General features: G+C 45.1%; 1 protein-coding gene across 1 annotated transcript in view; it reads left to right on the top strand.

The window, feature by feature from the left end:
* Positions 1-20,707, top strand: part of SLC1A3 (solute carrier family 1 member 3) — a 79,025-nt gene that overhangs the window by 15,647 nt on the left and 42,671 nt on the right. Inside the window, exon 3 of the mRNA XM_037063189.1 lies at positions 6,604-6,741. Within this exon, the coding sequence (XP_036919084.1) occupies positions 6,604-6,741 (138 nt within the window). The remainder of the gene's footprint in view (positions 1-6,603; positions 6,742-20,707) is intronic.

Here is a 20,707-nt window from a genome sequence, read left to right on the forward strand (position 1 = left end):
GAGTAGGTGGGACCTGTGACTTTGCTTGTAACGGAGGGAAGATGGCAAAGGTGATGGATGTCACTCTGGTGATTTTGCTGCATCATGCATTGTATCTAACCCATTACATCTCATGATAGCTGTAACCTTGAGACAAATTAGTGCTAGGTGTGTGTGTGTTGTTGTTGTTACAAAAATGAAAAAATTCCTAGCTGGGAAATAGTAGTATTTTTTCGTATAAAACCAGTGGTCCACATCAGCAAAAATATTTGGTACTGTTACTTCCTCCAGCCATCTTGCATACTAGTGGCAGCCTGGTGGCCTTTCTGGCTAAAGGTCAATAGGCCAAGTTTTTTGTCTCAGTTTGAGTGCCTGTTGACTGGTTTGCAGTGTAAGGCTGGCAGACTAGTGGGCCCTTCTGGGTGGGCATTTGGTAGTTTTCTTATGGCCAGTCTCAGAATGTGAGGTCTTTCAAGATCAATGCATTATTACTTTAGATTCTCTTCTGGTGTATGACCTCTTTGGGGGCATCATCTCTTTCTGGAGAATTTTGCATTTCAAGTAATAATTCTAGAAAGCATTGTTCTGCCAATCTGTTCATGATACAGTTTGGAGATGAGGTAGGAACTTTAGTAATATTTCACCATTTCAAACTCCAGCATTTACTGAAAGATAAATTGGATGGTTTGGTCCAAATTTTACTTCAAATTGTGACGCATTCTTTTACTTTTAAATATTTTCTGACTTTTTAATATTTTCAATATTTTTTTCAGATTAAATATGGACCCTGTTTTTAAAATAAGTCTTAACTTTTAACTTGCGTGTGTGTTTGGCTTCCAACAGCAAGCCCACGAGGCCTCCTTGCTGGGGCTCCAGTGCACATATTGTGTCTTGGTTCAGAAAGTGGAGTGATATTTAATCTTCCAAAGAAGCGTTTGTTGTATAGGCTTCCCAGGAGAAACAGTAAACCCCTGAAGGACTCTCTTCTTGAGCTTTGCACATTAGAAGAGAAAAATAAAAATACATCCTATTTTTCATAGCATTCAACCGGCAGGGTTAATTTTGAGCACGTTCCAGTTAAGATATTCCTCACACTCTAGAAATCTTGTTAGAATGTTAACATGGGCATGAGAGGAGACTTGACCGAGAGTGCGCCGTCTGGCCGTTGCCCGTGCGTCTGTGTATTGTATAGTGTCACTGAGATGGAAGCTTAGCGAAGTGTGCTTCAGCCCTAACAAATCCTGTTGGGAAGTCACTCTGATTATTATTATGTTTGCAGAATAATCGATACTAAAGCATCCATTCTTTTGCACTGAAGAGCTGGTGGCCACAAAGGTTTCTATTAGCTGTGGGAACAGCAATGTGTGAGTTTCAGGTGCATGCCCACTCGTCCCTGCAGAGGTGATGAGGCACCGCTGAACCCGGCGGAGCAGGCCTCCCTGCGCACACAGCGCCGCCAGTGGATCATGAGGACAGGAGGGGGCTCTGAGACACTGCATATCGGGCTGTGAGGACGTGTGTCAGGGAAAGTTTTTGTCATGGCTGGCATAGAACGTCATGAGAAACCCGAACGGCCTACCCCAAATAAGCAGCCTTCGGGTGCCGAGCCCTGCCGCTTGATCTGCCGCCCGTAGCTGGCTGACCTCATCGACCCGCTCACAGTGCCTGTTGGAGCAGAGGTCTGGGGGGGAAAAAAAGACTTGTGTATTCATGGCACAGATGGGTTGAAAAATGCTAGGTGTTGACTTCCTTAAAAAAAATCAACAAAACCGTTTCCCACTTTAAGCTGTGCATTTAGTGAACCTAATTCAAAATAGATTAAAAAGCCAGGCATTCACTGGGGCCCTTGAGATTAGTGCCATGACCGTGGAGAAGCGGTGAGCCTAGCGTGGTGAGGGCCAGCATGGGGCCTGGCGCTGGACAGCACGGGAGGAGGTGAAGATTACCTGGGCCGGCCCTGGCCCAGGGGGGAGCAGCCCACCCCTCTCTGTGTGGTTTGGGCAGTGTGCCTGGCCTCCGTGGGGTCTGGGAGGCAGCCTCCTGCACATACTGAGGACCAATAGCTGCCGTCATTACACACGCAGAGCACATTTTAGGTAATATCCCTTTCACTTTTGCTGCTCACAGTTTCCAAGAATTAAAGCGTGTGCCCTGGAGGGAAAAGGCAGGCTACTTCAATTAACACATTTTATATAGGTTTAGTTAAATCATCCCTTTACAAGGGATTTAGTGTAAGCCTTGTCAATAGTAACCTGGGACAGGTAACCGTGTGCTGAAGTTTGCATGTGTAGGAGCTGTGGTGGGTCCCAGGTTGTGCTGGGTGCCTCCCAGAATTTTGATGAGATTATTCCTCCAGCGCTTCCACAGTTTAGAGGTTAGAGATGCTGGTGACCCAGGAGCCAGGTTCGTTTGAGGATTATTCTTGGGGCCCAGGCTACGAGGATATGTTGGTGTTTGAAAGGCGCCGAAGTGGCTTTGTTCAGAATCCCTCTTACTAGCTCCGTACCCTTGAGCGAGTATCCCAGTGTCTGAGCATCAGTGTCATCATGTTGCAAATGGACACGACAATATCTGCCTCCTAAAGTGGCGAGGAGGATCAGGCCACAATTAACCCATAGTGAGGCCTCAATAAATTTTCCCTCCCCCAACGGGATGTCTTCCCCAAGCATGGGCAGGGCTCACTTGGTAAACCCAGAGATAGTAAACAGGCCAAAAATATAGGCAGAAAACTCATTTAAAGTATTAACATTGTTTATTACTCTCTAAACAACTCCATCTTCAAAGCATTTGACTAGAACTACCCCTTATAAATAAATGATGTCTCCAATGCCACTTCCACTATGAATTGGAGCTTTTAGAAAATGCGGGTTCTGCCCTGGGGAGTGTAAAGAAATGAAGGCATTCTAGAGTCGTCGGTGTCAGGGCTATGCTTCCTAGCAAGACCAGCTTGTTGGCTGGAAGAAGACAGAAGAAAAATATCACCACCTCTTGAGCCTTTGGCTCCCTGACCGTCTTGCTGTTGCTCTGCTCAGTATGTAAGAGATATTGTCCCTCCCACGTTGCCCAGAAAGTCACTGAGCCGGCGACTTTCACTCTAAGACAGGGATGAAAAGCCGTTGCCCTGAGTCAGTGTGGGGCTTGCTGAGGGGAGAGGAGGGGAGGTGCAGGGAGCACTGGAGGAGGGACAGGGGCTGCACACACACGGCCGTGCTGTGGTGGAGAGGGGAGCAGAGTCCGTGTGGGCGAAGGCGAGACTTGGGGATGGGATCAGGTGCCCCTGGGATTACAAAGAGTAATCCCTCCCTCCATCCACACTGACTTGGCTCTTGCTCCTAGACTCTGTATGACTAGTAGAACAGCTATCGATTTTTGTCTAAATTGTAACTTAAACAGTTTTACTGAACTAGCCTGGATCCTGTCCACCCCTGGAAATGTTGTATACAAATAAACACATTTCTAGAAATAGCCAATGTAGAGATGAATTTGTAAAACCAAACCTGTATTAAATTGTTACTTGGAGGATATCGAAAATTCCTAATGGCTTGATGTGTTCAAATTCCAAATGACCAAAGGGAGCTTCTTGTGTTTACTGTGCGTATTTTTTGTTATGAGTGAATGACAGAAGTCTAAATGCATTTAAGTAGAGGTCAGAAGACTGTCAACTCTGGTGAAATTACACTTGACTAGAAGTAAAGTAAAATTTATAAACCTTTATTGATTTGCTCGCTGTAAGGTGAAGCACTGATCTCACTGAGACTTGGCCTTTGTATGAACAAGCAGGGAAGATGGGGATATAACCAGAGCCTCATGTAACTCCTGTGGTGCAGTGCTGAATATGCTCACTGTAACTCAGAACTCAATGCCATCCTAAACCAAGTCCAGGAAGATCACAAGTTAAATATGTTAAAGCAAGCAAACAATCAAAAAGGGAAAATTAATTAAAGGTTTATTAAACTTGGAGAGAAACTAAATTTTATAACTCTTTTTTCTCCCTGGGGATCAAACTGCCAACCTAGGTATGTGCCCTGACCATGAATTGAACCTGCAGCCTTTTGCTACCCAGTCAGGCATTTATAACTCTTGAAGAAATCATCTAGTAAAAAAAGGTTCACTGATATTATTTAATGAAAAGGAAAAACTACCTGCATATTTTTAAAATAATAATATATGGCAGGCAAATTAGAAAAATAGGTTTAGCAAATATTTTATACATAGGCAAAGGGTAATTATGTTGATTATATAAAGAGTCTATACCAAATACATACATACATACACATATAAACAAACTATTTGGATTTAGAAAACACTTGGGGAAGATACAATTAGGAGAAATGGTCAACATTATAAGATGGCAAGTGAATTCAAAGGAAAACAAAAATGCATTCTGTTTACTCATCACACTTACAAATTTTGCTTGTTTTAACCATTTTTTGTGATAATACACCTAGCTTCTGAGGTATCGGAAAGAAAGCCTTCTCATTCTCTAATGGAGCCCGAAACTGCTGGGGCAACCTATTGGGAGGCAACCTATTGGGAAAGCAATTTGATAACGTGAATTGGGGAGGTCATGTTAGTTAATTCACTGGTTCCCTTTCTCTAAACTACACTAAAAATATATATTCCTAGATATAAAACAGCTTATATATATATATAAAATATATATAAATATATATTTATATATATATATTTATATATATATATTTATATATATATATATATATATTCATCGTGGTGTTCTTTACAAAAGGTGAAAAATGCTTAACAACCTAACTGTTCAACAACAAAGTATCAAGTAAATTTTAATACAGTCTTTGGGTCTGATGTCATGAGGTTGAAGTTGATCATGACCATGCGTGGAAAAGTGTATTGCCTGTGATTTCCATGGAACATTCTGGAAAGAAGCTCACAGAGGCACTAACAGTGGTTGTCTTTCCCCTACTTGGAGAGGTAGGAAGTATGTGAGGTGGTCCAGAGTGAGATCTGAGTCCAAACTGCCTGGGTTTGAATCCCAGCTTTGTCACTTGAGTAGCTATTTGACGTTGATATTGAGTAGCATTTGGAACTGGGCAAGTTTTAAGTTCACTGTGATGAGATTTCTCCACTGGTAAATTGGTGACTAAACAGTACTTACCTCTGGGATTTTTTGTGAGGATTAAATTTTCCCACACAAGTGAAGTGTTGCCAACTGTGCCTGGCATATACTAAGAGCTCAGTGAAACATTCGCTATTTGCTATTTAAGCAGTAGAACCAATATGGGCAGACTTTTGCCAACACTTTTCTACATTTTCTAAATAAACTTTGCTCTCTTGAATGTAGTACTGTTAAATTAGGCGGGGGGTGGGGGGGAAGGCAATATTTTTCTAATTTTTTTAAGGTCCTGAAAAGTGGGTCAGCTAGGTTTTCCAGTCACATAGATTCAGACCCTTAACTGGAGTGTAACAGTATGTAATCAAAACATAGATACTTCATGGTTGCTGTGACCCAAGAGCTGACACTGGATTTTTTGCAGTGACAATTAAAATGAACTTGTGTCCCGTTTCATAAGAGAAGCAGCCCATTTCATAAGAAGTTGGGATTGTTCAGTGTCCTTAAAGGACAGCGTGCATTCTTTGGAAACACTGGTGTTGACCCAGTATTCTCTCCCCATCCCCTAACCAGTGCCTTCTAGACAACTCAATACTTCTCTGTAACACACATTTTAGTAATAGCTCTGCCGAAAAAATTGAATATATTTACAATAATGGAATAACTACATTTTCTAGGGCAAGGAAAGTAAATTAGGGAAAGGGGAGAAGGAGTAAATGTATTCAGTACCTTTGTTAATTTCCAAACATTTTAAAGATAGCATGCATAATTTGATTTACATATAAAGTTATTATTTTTAAAATATTTTTTAAATTTCTAAGAGCAGAAGGGTAATTAGAAAATTGCTTTCTCTTTCCCCTAATTTCCCCTAAGTTTTAGAGAAAATTTTGGGGGCAAAAGTCTCTGCACATTTTGCAGTCTTCTCTTGCCAGCAGCTGACAAGTCTGTACAATACAGTTGCCAAGGTGACATCAAGACCGTGAAGACAGACAATGTAGGGTGCAGGGAGGGAAATGATGAAGATGGATTAGCAATGTGAATGAGAAGAGTTTTTTTTTAATGGAAAAAAATAAAATGATACTACCCTTTATAAGAGGGCACGCCAGGCATTCTAACACCCATGGGCATGAAGGGTCTTCACTATAACAAGGCTTTTATTCTTGTGTGTTGCCTTGTTCAGAGATGCATCATTCTCTACAGCGATGCCCCAATCTTGGTAACTCTGTACTGACCCATGTCAAAATTGATTCCACTGCATTCAAGTTAGATGAAGAAATTTTTCATTTGCTAAAACCAGGAAAAGTTGAGGTTTTTCCCCTATACGTTCTACTTGATGCCCTGGACTCAGCCAGACCCTTCCGGACTGACTGATAACAAAGGCACACCCCTTCCTCTGCAAATAGCACGGATACCTGCTGCTTAAATAAACCGACTCTTGTCAGACAGGCACAATCGCCGGGCAAGCACTGTACTCATTTTTCTGAGACTGTTACTCCGGTGTCAAAAAAGACTCCACTTTTCTTCTCCTTCCCCCTCAGGTACGATCCTGGGATTTGCACTCCGGCCGTACAAAATGAGCTACCGGGAAGTCAAGTACTTCTCCTTCCCCGGGGAGCTCCTGATGCGCATGCTGCAGATGCTGGTGCTGCCGCTCATCGTCTCCAGTCTCGTCACAGGTACCAGGCAGTTCTGTTCAAAGTGTGCTCCAAGATGGCTTAGACAAACAGAGAGCTTTAGGTTTCTGCTGGATGCATGCTCTGTTCTAGAGAAAAAAAAAAGTCCCTTCACAATGATGGAAAGGCAGCTTTAGTAATGCATGAATGATAATAACTTGTATTTTACCAATCACAAGAGGAAACATTTAAACAAGTATGTAATCTGGTCTGCCTCCCTACGGAAGAGGTGCCCTGCTAAACACCACACAACCAGCCTTCTCTGACCACAGCGATCTAGTTGACAACAGCGTACAACAGGTCTGTTTTCTCACCCTCTTATCCCACCCAGATAACATCTGGTTGGACAGCCTATTAGCTATTGATGCCAGAATGCTTGTTCTCAGAGCCACCAGGACTTGAGCGGGAGCCTTCTTGGAAGCCTCATCAAGAGGTAATGCTCACAACACACCCACCAACTCTGCTGCCACCAACACTGCCTTTTCCTGGTGAACCCGCATGATTTCATGTCCTTCTCCGGTTGTCCCCCACCTCCCACCCCCCGTCACCTTTTATGCCTGTGGGAGAAGGGGGAGGGGGTGGGAGATTTTCCCATCCTGATACTTGGTCAGTTGACACTTGGATTTTCAACCAGTGCAAACTTGGCAGGATAGGATTCTATTTTCTGTGACAGCAAGATAACAATTCACGCCTGCATGGGAAATGGTTATTCATTCGTACGTGTGATTGCTGAACACAAACGGAGCTGAGAAGTTGCAGGAAAATGTTACTGTACATTCCTTTCTGCTCACTCTTCTCCTTCCCCACAGCCCATCTCTGGCTTAGAGGAGGAATGCCGGCAGGCTGGTTTCTGGGTGTGTAGCCAGAGCCCAGAACTCAGGGATTACTGACCCTGCTCTATTCCCCACCTTTGGCTCACTGTCCCCCCTTAGGCAAGCCACTTCACCCCTGTGAGCCGGCTCTGCACACCTTTTCTTCTCGCAGGGAGTTCTCAAGGAGATGTGTACCCTCCTTTCAAGATCTGTACATAGTAAGAACTTCAGAGTCCCACTCAAAAGTCATGGAGCAAAATTCCAGGTACATTTCATGCCTTAGGGGACTGGCCATTATTTGGACAGAAACCATGTCAGATTTTTCCTTAATGCCTGGCAGATCGCTGCTGGCTTCCACTTGCCCAGGTCTTTAAACAAGTGATTGCATGTACAGGAAGTGCGAACAAGGGGAAGAATTGCCCATGAAACAATCGTGTGGACAGGAGGGGGCGGGGACAGGGGGCACTGGTTTTTGAAACTGGCCTGGCCCAGTGCTAACCAGGGGTGATCTTTGCAGACTCAGTTCTTATCACAGAGACTAGATCACTGCTGCTGTGAGGGCACAGCTTCATTTTATTACCCACATGCTGCCATTTTACCGGGAACAAGTTCTTTGCAGGAAGCCATTAGAGGACAGAACTCACATCGCCATTTTCTGTAGAATAGGAAGTCCCTCTGCACCCTCTCACTGGTCAGCATCTGAGTTGAGTCCTTGCAGTTCTCCAGGACGGAAACTAAGGGGTCCTGCATTCTTCATCCTATCTCTTCAAGGGTGGGGCCGGTGTTTAGAGGTTTCCACTCTCTGGTAATCGTGCTATAAAAAACCCCCTGTTCCCCTTTATAAGGGGCAAAGCCCTCATTAGGTATCATTTGAGGAAATATCATGAACACTTCCCCTTAGAAGCAATCCTGGTTAATGGTTACCTTGAAGTGGGATTTCCCGGTGTTTTTGAATACTTAATACACTAAGTTTATTGAAGGAATAAGAGAGTTCACTGAATAACTTTGCAGGAAAAACTACTTGAATGCAATCCCTTTTGCATGGTTAAGAGAAAATTTGTGGGCAAACCTCAGAGAAGCCATCAATGTTTATAGTACTGTTGTTAAAGAATAAGGAATTATAAGATGCAAACAACCACTATGAAACAAGCTTTTAAAGTGTAACCTAACCCCAAGTTGGGAATACTGTCACTCGGGGCCATTAAGAGGGTGTCAGCTTTTCCAGGACTATGTTAAGACAAGGGGCATAATTATTTTGTTTGCTAAAGGCCTTTTTAAGGTATTGGTTTTCAAGGAGTAATTTTCAAGCTACACAGCAATTTAGATACTTATGATCAATTGGGATGCATGGTTGATTCAATAAGAATCCCCTTCAAAGTTTTAAGTTCAGTGATTCTAAACCAAAGTGGGGTGTGACCCAATGAGAATGAGAAGGAGGGGTATTTCTGCAAATTACACAGACCCTGGAGGATCCCTGGGTGTGCTGGGAGATGTCACTAGCAAACGTGTTGCCCAGGGAGGGTCAAAGTCAAGGTCCACTATTTTGGAATGGAAAAGCAAACTCAGATGCCTCCACTGGCCAAGCAGGTGACCTCTATACGTGAAACTGTCATTTCAGGCCACTGCTTGTTTTCCTCCTTTGCTAGAGTCATGGATACAGGGAAATATTTCTCTTCAGCAGGAAAAGTGACATGGACAAGTGTGATGATAAGTGGGAGGTGACCCAGCTTGCAGAACAGAGTAGACAAAGGGAGGCAAGGAGACTCTTGTGACTGGAAAATGACCAGCTCCAGCCACATGTTTCCAGGTGCCAACAAGCACCAAGTCTTCTAACTTTTCAAGAGAATCCAGAAACCCAGAGCTTTTTAAGAACCTCTGGATGTTCGTGTGCTGGTACAATGAACAAAACACAACACTGCAAGCGAAACAGCGCATCTGCAGACCTAAGGCAGCCCTTGGGCCACCAATGTCAGGACACAGGCTGGAGTGTCAGGGCTGAGGAACCGAGAAACGTGTGCCCCCGTCAGGCTCATGTGGGGTTTCTTATGTCGCCTTTTCCACTGCTGACAGGTCCATGTCAGAGCTTAACTCAACATGGAACAGCTGTCGGACACCACACTTACTGCTCTCAAAACAAACAGCCATTGGAAAACCTCTCCCCTCCATCCTCTGGGTTTCGCCATGCTGCGTCATGGCTAAGCTGGTCTTTTTTGGCACCGGATAGGAATGCCAGAATAAGAACTCAGAGGGCACACTTTTACAGAAAGTATTTCCCAGTGGGACGGTGCTTGACAGACGTGTGCTGAAGTTCTGAAACCCCCAGGGGGTGCGTGCTGACAGACGCAGAAATGCAGGAAACCCTCATCGCATTTCTTGGATCAGGCGTTGGGTTTAGAAGATTCTGCACACTTAATTTTACTAAAGTCACATTTAAACCCTGAGAAACCTGGGTTAGGTGTTTGTACTTGAAACATCGCGTCTGAGTTGTGGCTCTGAAGCCCCCGCAAGCCACATCCTCTCCTTCCTGGGTGTGAGAGTTGAATCCTTCCAGCAACATCCATGTGTATTGGCGTTCCAGAAGCTGCCAGAGACACCTGGGAGAAAGCCTCATGGCAAGATTGGTGACTTTTTTCGTTAAACAAGAAGAGTATGTCTGTGCCAATCCACCACAGTAAAATGGGAGTTTGGCACAAATTTCTATTGATTTGGTCAGGATAGACAGCCAAACGAGATATTTCATGCCAGAAACATGAGTTGGTTTGGCTGGCTGTGTCTGATCAAATTCCCTAGATAATAAATTCCGGTTCAGGCTGTGCTGTGCAGACGTAGTTATCGACTCCCCTTGACTCCCAAATCTTCTCGGAAAACTAGTGCTGTCTTCGTTTCTCAATCTAACTGAACATTCCTCCCAATCACTCACCGAAAAGGAAATCCTCTGTGTCTCCAGTTTTCGGAAGGCGGGTCTTCACTTTTGACAAGCAGTCACTGTGGAGTTGGGCAAATTTGTAAGTAAGAGGTTGGTGGGGGGCTGTCAAGAGCAGCAGTGAAGGGAACGGCAGTGTCCGGGTAAGGTGCACTGGAGGCAGGGTTACAAAATGCGTGAAGTTTATCTTCCAACATTCACTCATTCACGTCAGACACCGAGCTAGGCACAGGGGACACTTGAGCCGAAAGGTATCATGATGCCCAAGAAGATGTATGTTTGGATGTTGGGGGGGGAGCTTCCCTGCACCACTTCAAACACACAATATATGTAAATGCCAATTTCACCTCGAAGGGGCGGAGTCAGGCGGGTCCTCTGTACTCCCAGCCAAAAAGAGGCAGCTTGATTGATTTTAAAAACATGATCCCTAATCTGATTTTTCCGAGTCATGGCATCTCCATCATTTACTGAGAATATTCTTTACATCAAAATACTCTTCCTCTGGTGCCTCCGGTTGTTATGGGAAATGGTGCCTCTGCCCCCTATCTTGTGAGGGAGATACTAGTAGGAGATCATCGCAGTGGACGTCTAGATGACAGTATTGGCTGAGACCTGAGGGGGACTGCCGATGTTGCTGAGGCGTGGAACGCCCATGAGCACCCAAACGAGACTTTGTTTTACCTGGAATCCAAGGCATTGAAAGAGAGCCCAGCAGAGTGATTTTGTGTGGTTTAAGATGAAGGAGGGGTCTCTGCACCACCAGCGTAAATAAATACCATTGTATTCACCCCAGTTTGCGAAACAGTGATCTCGTCCGACCTCCTTTCCCAGTCATTGTTCAGCTCCTGCCTGAACATTTCCAGGGATAAGAGGTCTTTGGGACTCATTTGTCCTTGGAAACCTCTTAGGGTTCTGTGTTGTGTCCAAAATGAAACAAACACACTTTAAAAAATCAGCAAAATAAAACACCTGCTGGCCTGCCTGGAATCCCTGCTCCATGGGTCAGGCTCAGGGATGTGTCGCGTATTCCTGAGGCACCTCCCTTCCGAACCTGTGACGGGAGACTTAACTCGACTTGAAGACAACAAGCTCCAGTCACCAGCAAAGGGCTCCCTTCCCTAGGTGAGAGTAGAGAGTAGTGAGTGTGCCTCAAAGGAGGACCCTTGGCCTCAGAAAAAATGGCAGTCACAATAAGAGTGCCGTTTTTCTCATTTCATTTAACACAAGAGGGCAAAAAATGAGCTTGACCATTCTTAATTTGTGGACACATGAAGGGTTTGTTTAGGACTTGCCAAAACTTAAGAAAAATTTGATATATTAAACTATACCTTGCCTGGCTCCAGTAGATAGCGGAGGCCTGTTTGAAATGCTCCAGGCACTTCTGTACAAGAAAAGGGACTGTCAACTGTCGATTTATCCCCTCTTCCCCACATGTAGATTTTATTGGAGGAAAACAAAAACTGAAAAGTATCTGTTCTGGGTGGGGAGGAGGTTCTCTGTGCCCCCCTTTCTTTCTCTGTGAAATGAAGGTAGACACAGTACCCGTGCCAGGGGGTTGTTGTACGGATTTACACCTGGAACACGGTACCTGCTCAGTTAGCGGTCGCTACTGGCAATAAGAGGCGCTGCAGTAAGAGCTGCCCTGGTGGTCCGCATCGCATAAACGAAAATTCTAGGGCAAGTAGAGAGAGCTCAGTTCTGGGGCCTGTCACCAAGCCTCCTGATCCCGCGTATCTCGTTTGTCTGTGGTCCTTGCAGCGATCACATTCCTATTAAAGAAACCAGAAGTTCATCGAGTAACAACATGCGGGCCAGAGAATTCCTTGCTCGCCACTCACTGGAGGGGACCAGTTTCTGCCCTGCAGCATGGGGTGTGATCACCTCACCACCGCTACGTATTTCTAAATGTTATCTTTTCTTATACAACTCCCCCGTCTTTCCTGAGAAGTGGCAGTCCCAGTGAGTAGCACCTGGAGTTGAGGTGGCAGCAAATGCCACCCACTGCTCACCCGCCTGGAGCAGAGCCCTTCCGGCTTGCTAGAACCTCAGACGTACTGAGTCTGTCTCAGCGTGCGGACGCTGGTCCTGGCAGCCTGGAAACAGGCCGGAAGGAAGCTCTAGCCCGCTCCTTTGAAGCCAACTGGCTGGCCCTTCTCTGTTTTCTCTCTAGTGCTATTCCGAAACCTGGGAGGGGAGGCCAGGCAATGCCCATGCGGAGAGGGAGGTTGTAGGATAAAATGGGAAGATCCATCTGCAGGGTAAAGAGGTCACCTGGCTTTTTCACATCATATAAGCAAGAAAATCTGGGGAATTAAATGCTTTTTAAAAATTCTTTTTTTAAAAAGTGGATTTGGGCTCTGTTATGGTATAGACAGAGTCATTTAATTCTAGCTGTCCTGGAAAATGCCTTTTCGTTGCAGACAGTCTAATTCAATGAGCATCGCTGAGGACCAGCTGGTATTCACAGAGGGCTGGGTCCAGGTCTCTGTTCCTACCCAGTCACACGACATCTGGGACATTGGGTTCAATTCTGGGAATGCAAAGGGGTGCAGGGACCAGCACCCCTTTTGTGGACCAGCCACTTTTCTAGGACCCGAGGATACCGAAAGGAGGAAGTCAAGGTCCCTGACCTCAAGGAGTTCAAAGTCTGGTTGGGACATAGATTTGTGGCCAAAACAGCACAGGGTAAGGGAGATCCAGGCAGGAAGCAGGAAACAGGCAATGCCACCATCCCTCTTCCTGACTCTGGTTTTCTGCCTCTGTAGTGAGCGCGCAGCTCTATCAGCAAAGAAGGAGGTTTTGTTTGGTTTCGGTTTTGGGGCCTGCCTTGTTTTTCTCACACCTGCCTTTTTCACTATTGAATACAATAAGAGCCAGGGTGGGACCCCGTGAAGTTCCCAGCAAAAGTCACCTCAGGCCATGTGGCCTCCCAGATGGGGAAGTCGGAGAGAAGGGGTTCCTGATGGGGCTTCAACCCTGGAAACCTGCCCTTTTGGACGGGAGCCCCTCGACTTTTAGGAAGAGAGCCAGGCAACAGGAGGCTGCCTGAGCTGGAAGGCAGGGAGGGGTAGAACTGGAGCTTGGCTCCTGGCATCCAGAGTGGGAGTCTCCTCTCCAGCACGCCCGGAAGGTGGCCGTCAGCTGCCACCTGCACGTTCCATCCTTGGTTAGTCTGCGCCCTCTAAGGCCTGCCAGTGGTCCTGCCTGCCCATACGGAGCAATAAGAACCATGGCTCTTTAGATGCTTCGAGGGCACCTAAGCACAGCCCAGGCGTGCCCATTCTGGCCACGTGCCCGATTCCTCTGGGCCCTTCACTACCCTGGTGCACTCCCCTGCACCCCTTTGCATTCCCAGAATTGAACCCAATGTCCCAGATGTTGCATGACTGGGTAGGAACAGAGACCTGGACCCAGCCCTCTGCGAATACCAGCAGGGATTGGACCGGCTGTTGTATAAACTGCCGCAAACCATTGGCTCAGAGGATTTCAGCCTGTGGTCACCTAATCCCTCGGAATGGATCATTGACGGGAAAAATTTTTCTCTGGTACAAATGGAATTGTTCTTGGGTTGAAAGATCAGAAGGCCCAGGCTCAAGGGTCTGTGTGAGATGAGACTTGCCAGAAAGCTCAGGCCTGCGTGACTTGGGGTTTTCTTATCGGCGAATTGTAGCAGCTTCAAGTTTGCCTGTGGTTCTGATCAGTTCTGGTTTGAAAGAAATTTCTGGACGCTTCTTTAAAAAAGAAAAAACACAAAGGAAATGTTAAAGCTTCCTTTAAAATTAAATTATAATTTAATTTAATTATCTTTCCCTAGGAAAGATAAGAGTTTACCAATTTGGTGATTTCCTTCAAATCACTGTTGGAACTGCATGTTGGGCAGAGCTGCGTTCCTTCTGTGGATGCAGTGGTGGTGGCCCGGAGAGCGAGTTGCCTGATGGATGCTGACTGGCCGTTTGCGTTAAGGACTAGAAGTGGTGGGTGGTAGCTTGGGGGGGTGGGGGGAGGCTTCTGCAGGAGCCACCAACTTATGCATTTCTAACTTCTGGCATTCACATGAGAATTTTTACGGTCCGATTCAGATCAGTTACAGTGCGTGGGATGCAGCCCTTGGGCTCCACCACACACCCACCCCAGAATTCTTCAGTCGGCCTGAAGTGACGCTTGGGAATTGAAGTTTCTGTATAGTTCTCCAGATGCTGTTCCTGTGTACCCAGGGCCGAGAGCCAGCGCTTTACAGCTCTTCTGTCATTGTTCTTTGGGGTGTCACCACTTAGTTCGGGTCCTTATTAATTCAGATACCCTCTCTCCCAGGAAGCCTTCCCTGGCTTTCTTCTGGCCCCTACTAATACATATGCTTCCAAAGGAAGAGCTTCATTATTCCATACGGTTTTCTGAGTGCTTACCATTTGTATAAGTAAAACAACATAAAACACACAAAGCAAACCACAAAGCTACTCCCACACACACACAGATACCAGTCTAGTGACTCAGATTCAATGGACTTGTGCTAGGGGACCTGCTGATCTGGGGAATTGTTGGGAACCTACACTTACTGTAGACTTCTCTGTGTCTCATAAGGTCAAGTAAAAAGCTGCTGGGCTTTCTCCCAGCAGAGAGACAGACAGACACAGAGAGAGAAGGTTCCACAGCCAGACAAGGCTTTCTGTGACAAGGTCATGGGTTGTATGTTTCCCCGGGGACAGTCCCCTGCCTTCCCTGTGTTCCAGGTGTAGTGGGCGCTTCAGTAAGCAGAAAGGGGGTTTGGGGTGATGGTGTTCTCTGCTGGAGGGTTGATCTGCTGGGATGATCCAGCCGGTTTTGGGTGTGGGTAGAATCTAGGTTTCTGCAGATTCCTGTCTCCAGGCAAGATAAATTTCTTGGTAGCTTGCTTCCTCGTGGAGAAGGTCTTTGCAATAATCTCAGGGCCCCAGGCTGCAAGGCAGTGCCCTGCCCACAGCTGAGCTTGTTTTCCTCACCCAACAACCTCACCCCTGTGGGACTCTGCTTTCCAAAGTTCATTTCCTGGGTTTTCTCATACAGAAGAGATGGTTCGCCACCTTTGTATTTATTTTTTAAACAAGTATTTGAGTTTCCATCTGAGTATTCTTTGGAGAGAAGACACTTCCCCTAATTTACTAAGGGGGTTTCCTCTCACAGGGCATTGGATTGAGAGCGGCCAGCACCCAAGCTCTGTCTGGGGGCAAGTGAGACAGTCCGAGGGGGCTGCTGACTAATCCTTTGGAATGAGCTCTACAAGAAGAGCAGGGTGATGGAAGGCCTCCTACGTCCAGCCTGTTGAAGTGACTTCCACATCACCAGGAGTTGTCAGTATCGCATTACTGCATGTGTGTGCATGTGCACACGTGTGCATGCATACATACACAATCTTGTTTGATCTGTGATATCCCTAGGCCCCCTTCCACACATACGTCCCCTCCAACCACTGGATTATTTTAAAGCAAATACCAACTATTTCATTACACTTCTAAAAGCAAAGGAAACATAAGAGAGGCGTGATATTTAAATGATTTTAACATGTTTTATGTTTTTTTTAAAGATTTTATTTATTTTATTGTTAGAGGGGATGGGAAGGAGAGAAGGAGAGAAGTACCAATGTATGGTTGCCTCTCATGAGTCCCCTGCTGGGAACTGTCCTGCAACCCAGGCATGTGCCCTGACTGGGAATCGAACTGCGATACTCTGGTTCGCAGGCCCATGCTTAATCCACTGAGCTACACCAGCCAGGGCATGTTTTATGTTTTTTAATGTCCTCACATACACACACACACATGCTTCAACAGCTCAGTCACTTGAAGAAGGTCTTGCCTTCCGAGTTCTTTACTCTCTTTCCATTTCTGGTGCCTACACCCCCACCAGTGTGTCATCTCAGTTATCTACACTCCCCTGCGGTTTGAGCATGACAGGTCTTTAGTAGGAAATAATGCAATAAAGTGTGTATGCTATGACATTTGGGAACACAGTGTGCCATTATGACATGGTCTCAGTGTGTGTTTGTGCACACATAGCTGTGTGTGTGTGTTCTTTTCCCAGAGTTCTGCCATCTCTGAAAAGTACTGTAGCCTGACTGTGTCTCTACTGTTGGTGATTCTTCTTGAATGCACAACTTTTCTAGAATTTGTTCCTGTACTTTATAAGGTTTCACAACTCAATTATTTCTAGTTAAGCTGTAATTTGAGTGCATTGTTCTCAGAGGTGTTTGTGCTGAGAGCTCAAGTTTTATTATTTTGAAACTATCTTCCTTGAGATATATTTCAAATATTTCCCCAAATTGTAATATAGTGACACATACAAACAATTCTTAATATCAGCATACCCAACCTACCCACACTGAGTATTTAAGGACAAAAAATGGAAATGTTAGAGTTTTTACACTGGGATCTTGGAGTCTACACTTAACGATGTCCCTGGGAGCGTTCCTTTGGTGTGCACCCCAAAGACAGCCTAAGGGAGAGACATCAATGCTGTCGTTCTTACACATATTTAGGAACAAAACTGAACATCTACAACACTGCTCTAGGTGCATTGAAAGTGTGTGCATGTTGGACTCTGACATAGAAACACATTTACTGTGAGATGATATGGCTCTTACGCAGTGTGAGAGCAGAACTACAAGCACATTTCCGTGAATAGCGCGCACTGTGACATCTAAGCATGATTGACAGTTTCAAGTTCTCTAATATCAGTGAGGTGTCCTATTTTCAAGCCCTTATCCTACTATTCAGATGAGTAGAAGGCAAGAGAGGTTTTAAAAATGTGTGAATTATGAGAATTCGTTCTGTTGACTTTCCTCGATTCCTGTTTTCCCTCTGAACAGGACACACAGGGTCGCCATTTGTTTTAGTAGAAAACATTTGGGTTGAACTTGCGGAACACAGATGTTCTATGGGAACACAGCTTGAATTCACTATATAAGCGTCCAGTAATTAAACATCTGAACACTAACTTAACAGCTCCCAGTGAGGTCAAGTGCCTGGAAAGTGCTGTGTACATCACGGAAGCACGTGTTCCTTCTGTGAAAGGCGAGGACATAGCAATGCATGTCAGACTTTCAGCGTCTTGAGGCCTACTTCCTACCCAATCTTGCCATTCCCTACTAAGCTCCTTATGTTCCTTGGAATGATAGAAACTTATATGATAGTAGAAGAAGAGGTTCTCTCATTTGTATGAGGTCCAAAGTTATTCCTTGGAACTGGTAGACAGGTTTATCTTATTGCAAGATTGCACTTATTTTTAATAGCTTTATGGAGGTATAATTCACATGCACATAATATAGTCATATTAAGTGTATAATTCAATGGCTTTATAAAGTTGTGCATCCATCACCACAATCAATTCAGAACAAACAGTCTTAGCTATGAACCCTGAAGGACCCCATTCCCCCAGCACGAGGCAAACACCAATTTTCTTTCTCTATAGATCTGTCTATTCAGGACACTTCATAGAAACAGAACCATACAGTATATGGTTCTTTGTGATGGCTTCTTTCACTTAGCATAATGTCTTCAAGGATCATCCAGACTTTTGCATGTATTAGTGTCTCATTTGTTTTTATGGCCAATTGTGTTCCATTGTGTGTGCAGAGCACATTGTATTTATCCATCCATCAGTTGGTGGACATTGGGTTGTTCACTTTTTTTGTCTGTTGTGAGGAATGTTTCTATAAACCTGCTGGACATATGTTTGTATTTCTCTTGGGTATGTACTTTGGAGTGAAATTGATGCATCCTATTGCTTAACCTTTGAAGAACTGCCAGGCTGTTTTCCAAAGTGGGTGCAATTTTTCCCTTCCCACCAGCAGTGTCCGAGGGCCCTAATTTCTCCACACTCTCGCCAACACTTGTTTTTAATCTGTCTTGTTGGCTATAGCCATCCTAGTGGTTGTCTAGGAGTTGCCATCCTAGTGGTACCTTACCGGGGTTTTGTTTTGCGTCTCCCTGATGGCCCAGGATGCTGAGCCTCTTTTTCAAGTGCTCATGGAGCACTTGTGTGTCTTCTTTGGAGAAATGTCTGTTCCAGGGGTGTACAACCTTTTGGCGTCTCTAGGCCCCAGTGGGAGAAGCAGCGTTATGTTGGGACACACATTAAATGCACACACAATAATGAAAACTGATGAGCAAAAATAAGGTTTTAAGTAAATTTACGATGTTACATCAGGCCCGTGGGCAGCAGGTTGGACTCTATTCAGATCTTGTGCTCATTTTTTAATTGGGTTGTCTTTATTATTGAGCATTATATATCAAAATTAAGCTTCCTAAATGCTCTAAATACTAGACCATAATAGTGATGACTATAAGTTTGTCATAAATCAGAGCTCGGGTCACTCTTGAGAAAGATCATTTACTGTGATTATGTCCTATCATAGATAAGCGCTTTATTTTATTTTTTAAAATATATTTTATTGATTATGCCATTACAGTTGTCCCATTTTCCCCCTTCATTCCCCTCCACCCTGCACACCCCCTCCCCCACCATTCCCCCCTTTAGTTCATGTCCATGTGTCATAAGTTCTTTAGCTTCTACATTTCCCATACTTTTCTTGCCCTCCCCCTATTTTCTCCCCACCGTCTATGCTACTTATCTCTGTACCTTTCCCCCTCCTCTTCTCCTCCCACTCCCCTGTTGCTAACCCTCCATGTGATCTCCATTTCTGTGGCTCCACTCCTGATCTAGCTGTCTGCTTAGTTTGCTTTTGTTTTAGGTGTGGTTGTTAATAACTGTGAGTTTGCTGTCCTTTCACTGTTCATATTTTTTATCTTTTTCTTAGGTAAGTCTCTTTAACATTTCATATAATAAGGGCTTGGTGATGATGAACTCTTTGAACTTGACCTTATCTGAGAAGCACTTTATCTGCCCTTCCATTCTAAATGAAAGCTTTGCTGGGTAGAGCAATCTTGAATGCAGGCCTTCGGATTTCATGACTTGGAATACTTCTTTCCAGCCCTTCCTTGCCTGTAAGATCTCTTTAGAGAAATCAGCTGACAGTCTGATGGGAAATCCTTTGTAGGTGACTGTCCCCTTATCTCTTGCTGCTTCTAGAATTCTCTCCTTCATTTTAATCTTGGGTAATGTAATTATGATGTGCTTTGGTGTGTTCCTCCTTGGGTCCACCTTCTTTGGGACTCTCTGAGCTTCCTGGACTTCCTGGAAGTCTGTTTCCTTTGCCAGATTGGGGAAGTTCTCCTTTATTATTTGTTCAGATAAGTTTTCCACTTGTTGCTCTTCCTCTTCCCCTTCTGGTACCCCTATAATTCTGATGTTGGAGTGTTTAAAGATGTCCTGGAGGTTCCTAAGCCTCTCCTCATTTTTTTGAATTCTTGTTTCTTCCTTCTTTTCTGTCTGGTTGTTTCTTTCTTCCTTCTGGTCCACTCCATTGATTTGAGTCCCGGTTTTCTTTCCATCACTATTGGTTCTCTGTGCATTTTGCTTCATTTCACTTAGTGTAGCCTTCATTTTTTCATCTAATTTGTGACCACAATCAACCAGTTCTGTGAGCATCCTGAACTAACAGTGCTTTGTTTCTGATAGGTTGGCTATCTTTTGGTCTCTTGAAAGTATTGGCTCTGTGGCTTTGATTTGTTCTTCCATTTAAGCCATAATTTTTTGGTCAGGTCGCACCTATTATGTATGAGGGGCGGAGCCCTAGGTGTTCACCAGGGTGGGGCAACCCAGTCACTGGGTTGTGATGCTGTATGTGGGGGTGGGGTCAGAAAGGGTATAATGGCACTTGCTCTGCTCTCTCTTGAATTTCAGTCCCTCTGCCACTTCCCACAAGCAAATTGGGCCCTTCTGGTGCTGGTTCAGGGTGGGTGGGCTTGTGTACGTTCTAGGACCCTGTGGGTCTCTCCAACAAACTCTCCTGTGAGGTTGGGAGTCTCTTCCGGCACCTCAACCCCCACAAGTGTTTTCAGTTGGTGCTTTTAGGCTTTATTTCCCGGTGCGGGGGCCCTGGGTTGTGTGGTTTGTCTCACCGCCTGTTTTTTTTTGCCTGGTTTATCCGCGCACGAATGTGTGTCTGGGGTCAGCCAGCCACCTTGCGAGCCTTACTAGATCTGCTCGTTTCATCCCGCACCCACCCGGGTCCACTAACCACCGCCTTTTCCTGCCAGGACCCCTCGCTGCTGGCCACCGACTCCACCCTTCTTACTGGTCTGAATGAATGGTTCATTGTTGTCAGACTTTGGTACAGTTCAATTTTCTATTTTGGTTGTGTTTT

This window comes from Sturnira hondurensis, unplaced genomic scaffold (genome assembly GCF_014824575.4).
Source record: "Sturnira hondurensis isolate 20B ecotype Veracruz unplaced genomic scaffold, ASM1482457v3 Scaffold0014384, whole genome shotgun sequence".
Taxonomy (NCBI): domain Eukaryota; kingdom Metazoa; phylum Chordata; class Mammalia; order Chiroptera; family Phyllostomidae; genus Sturnira; species Sturnira hondurensis.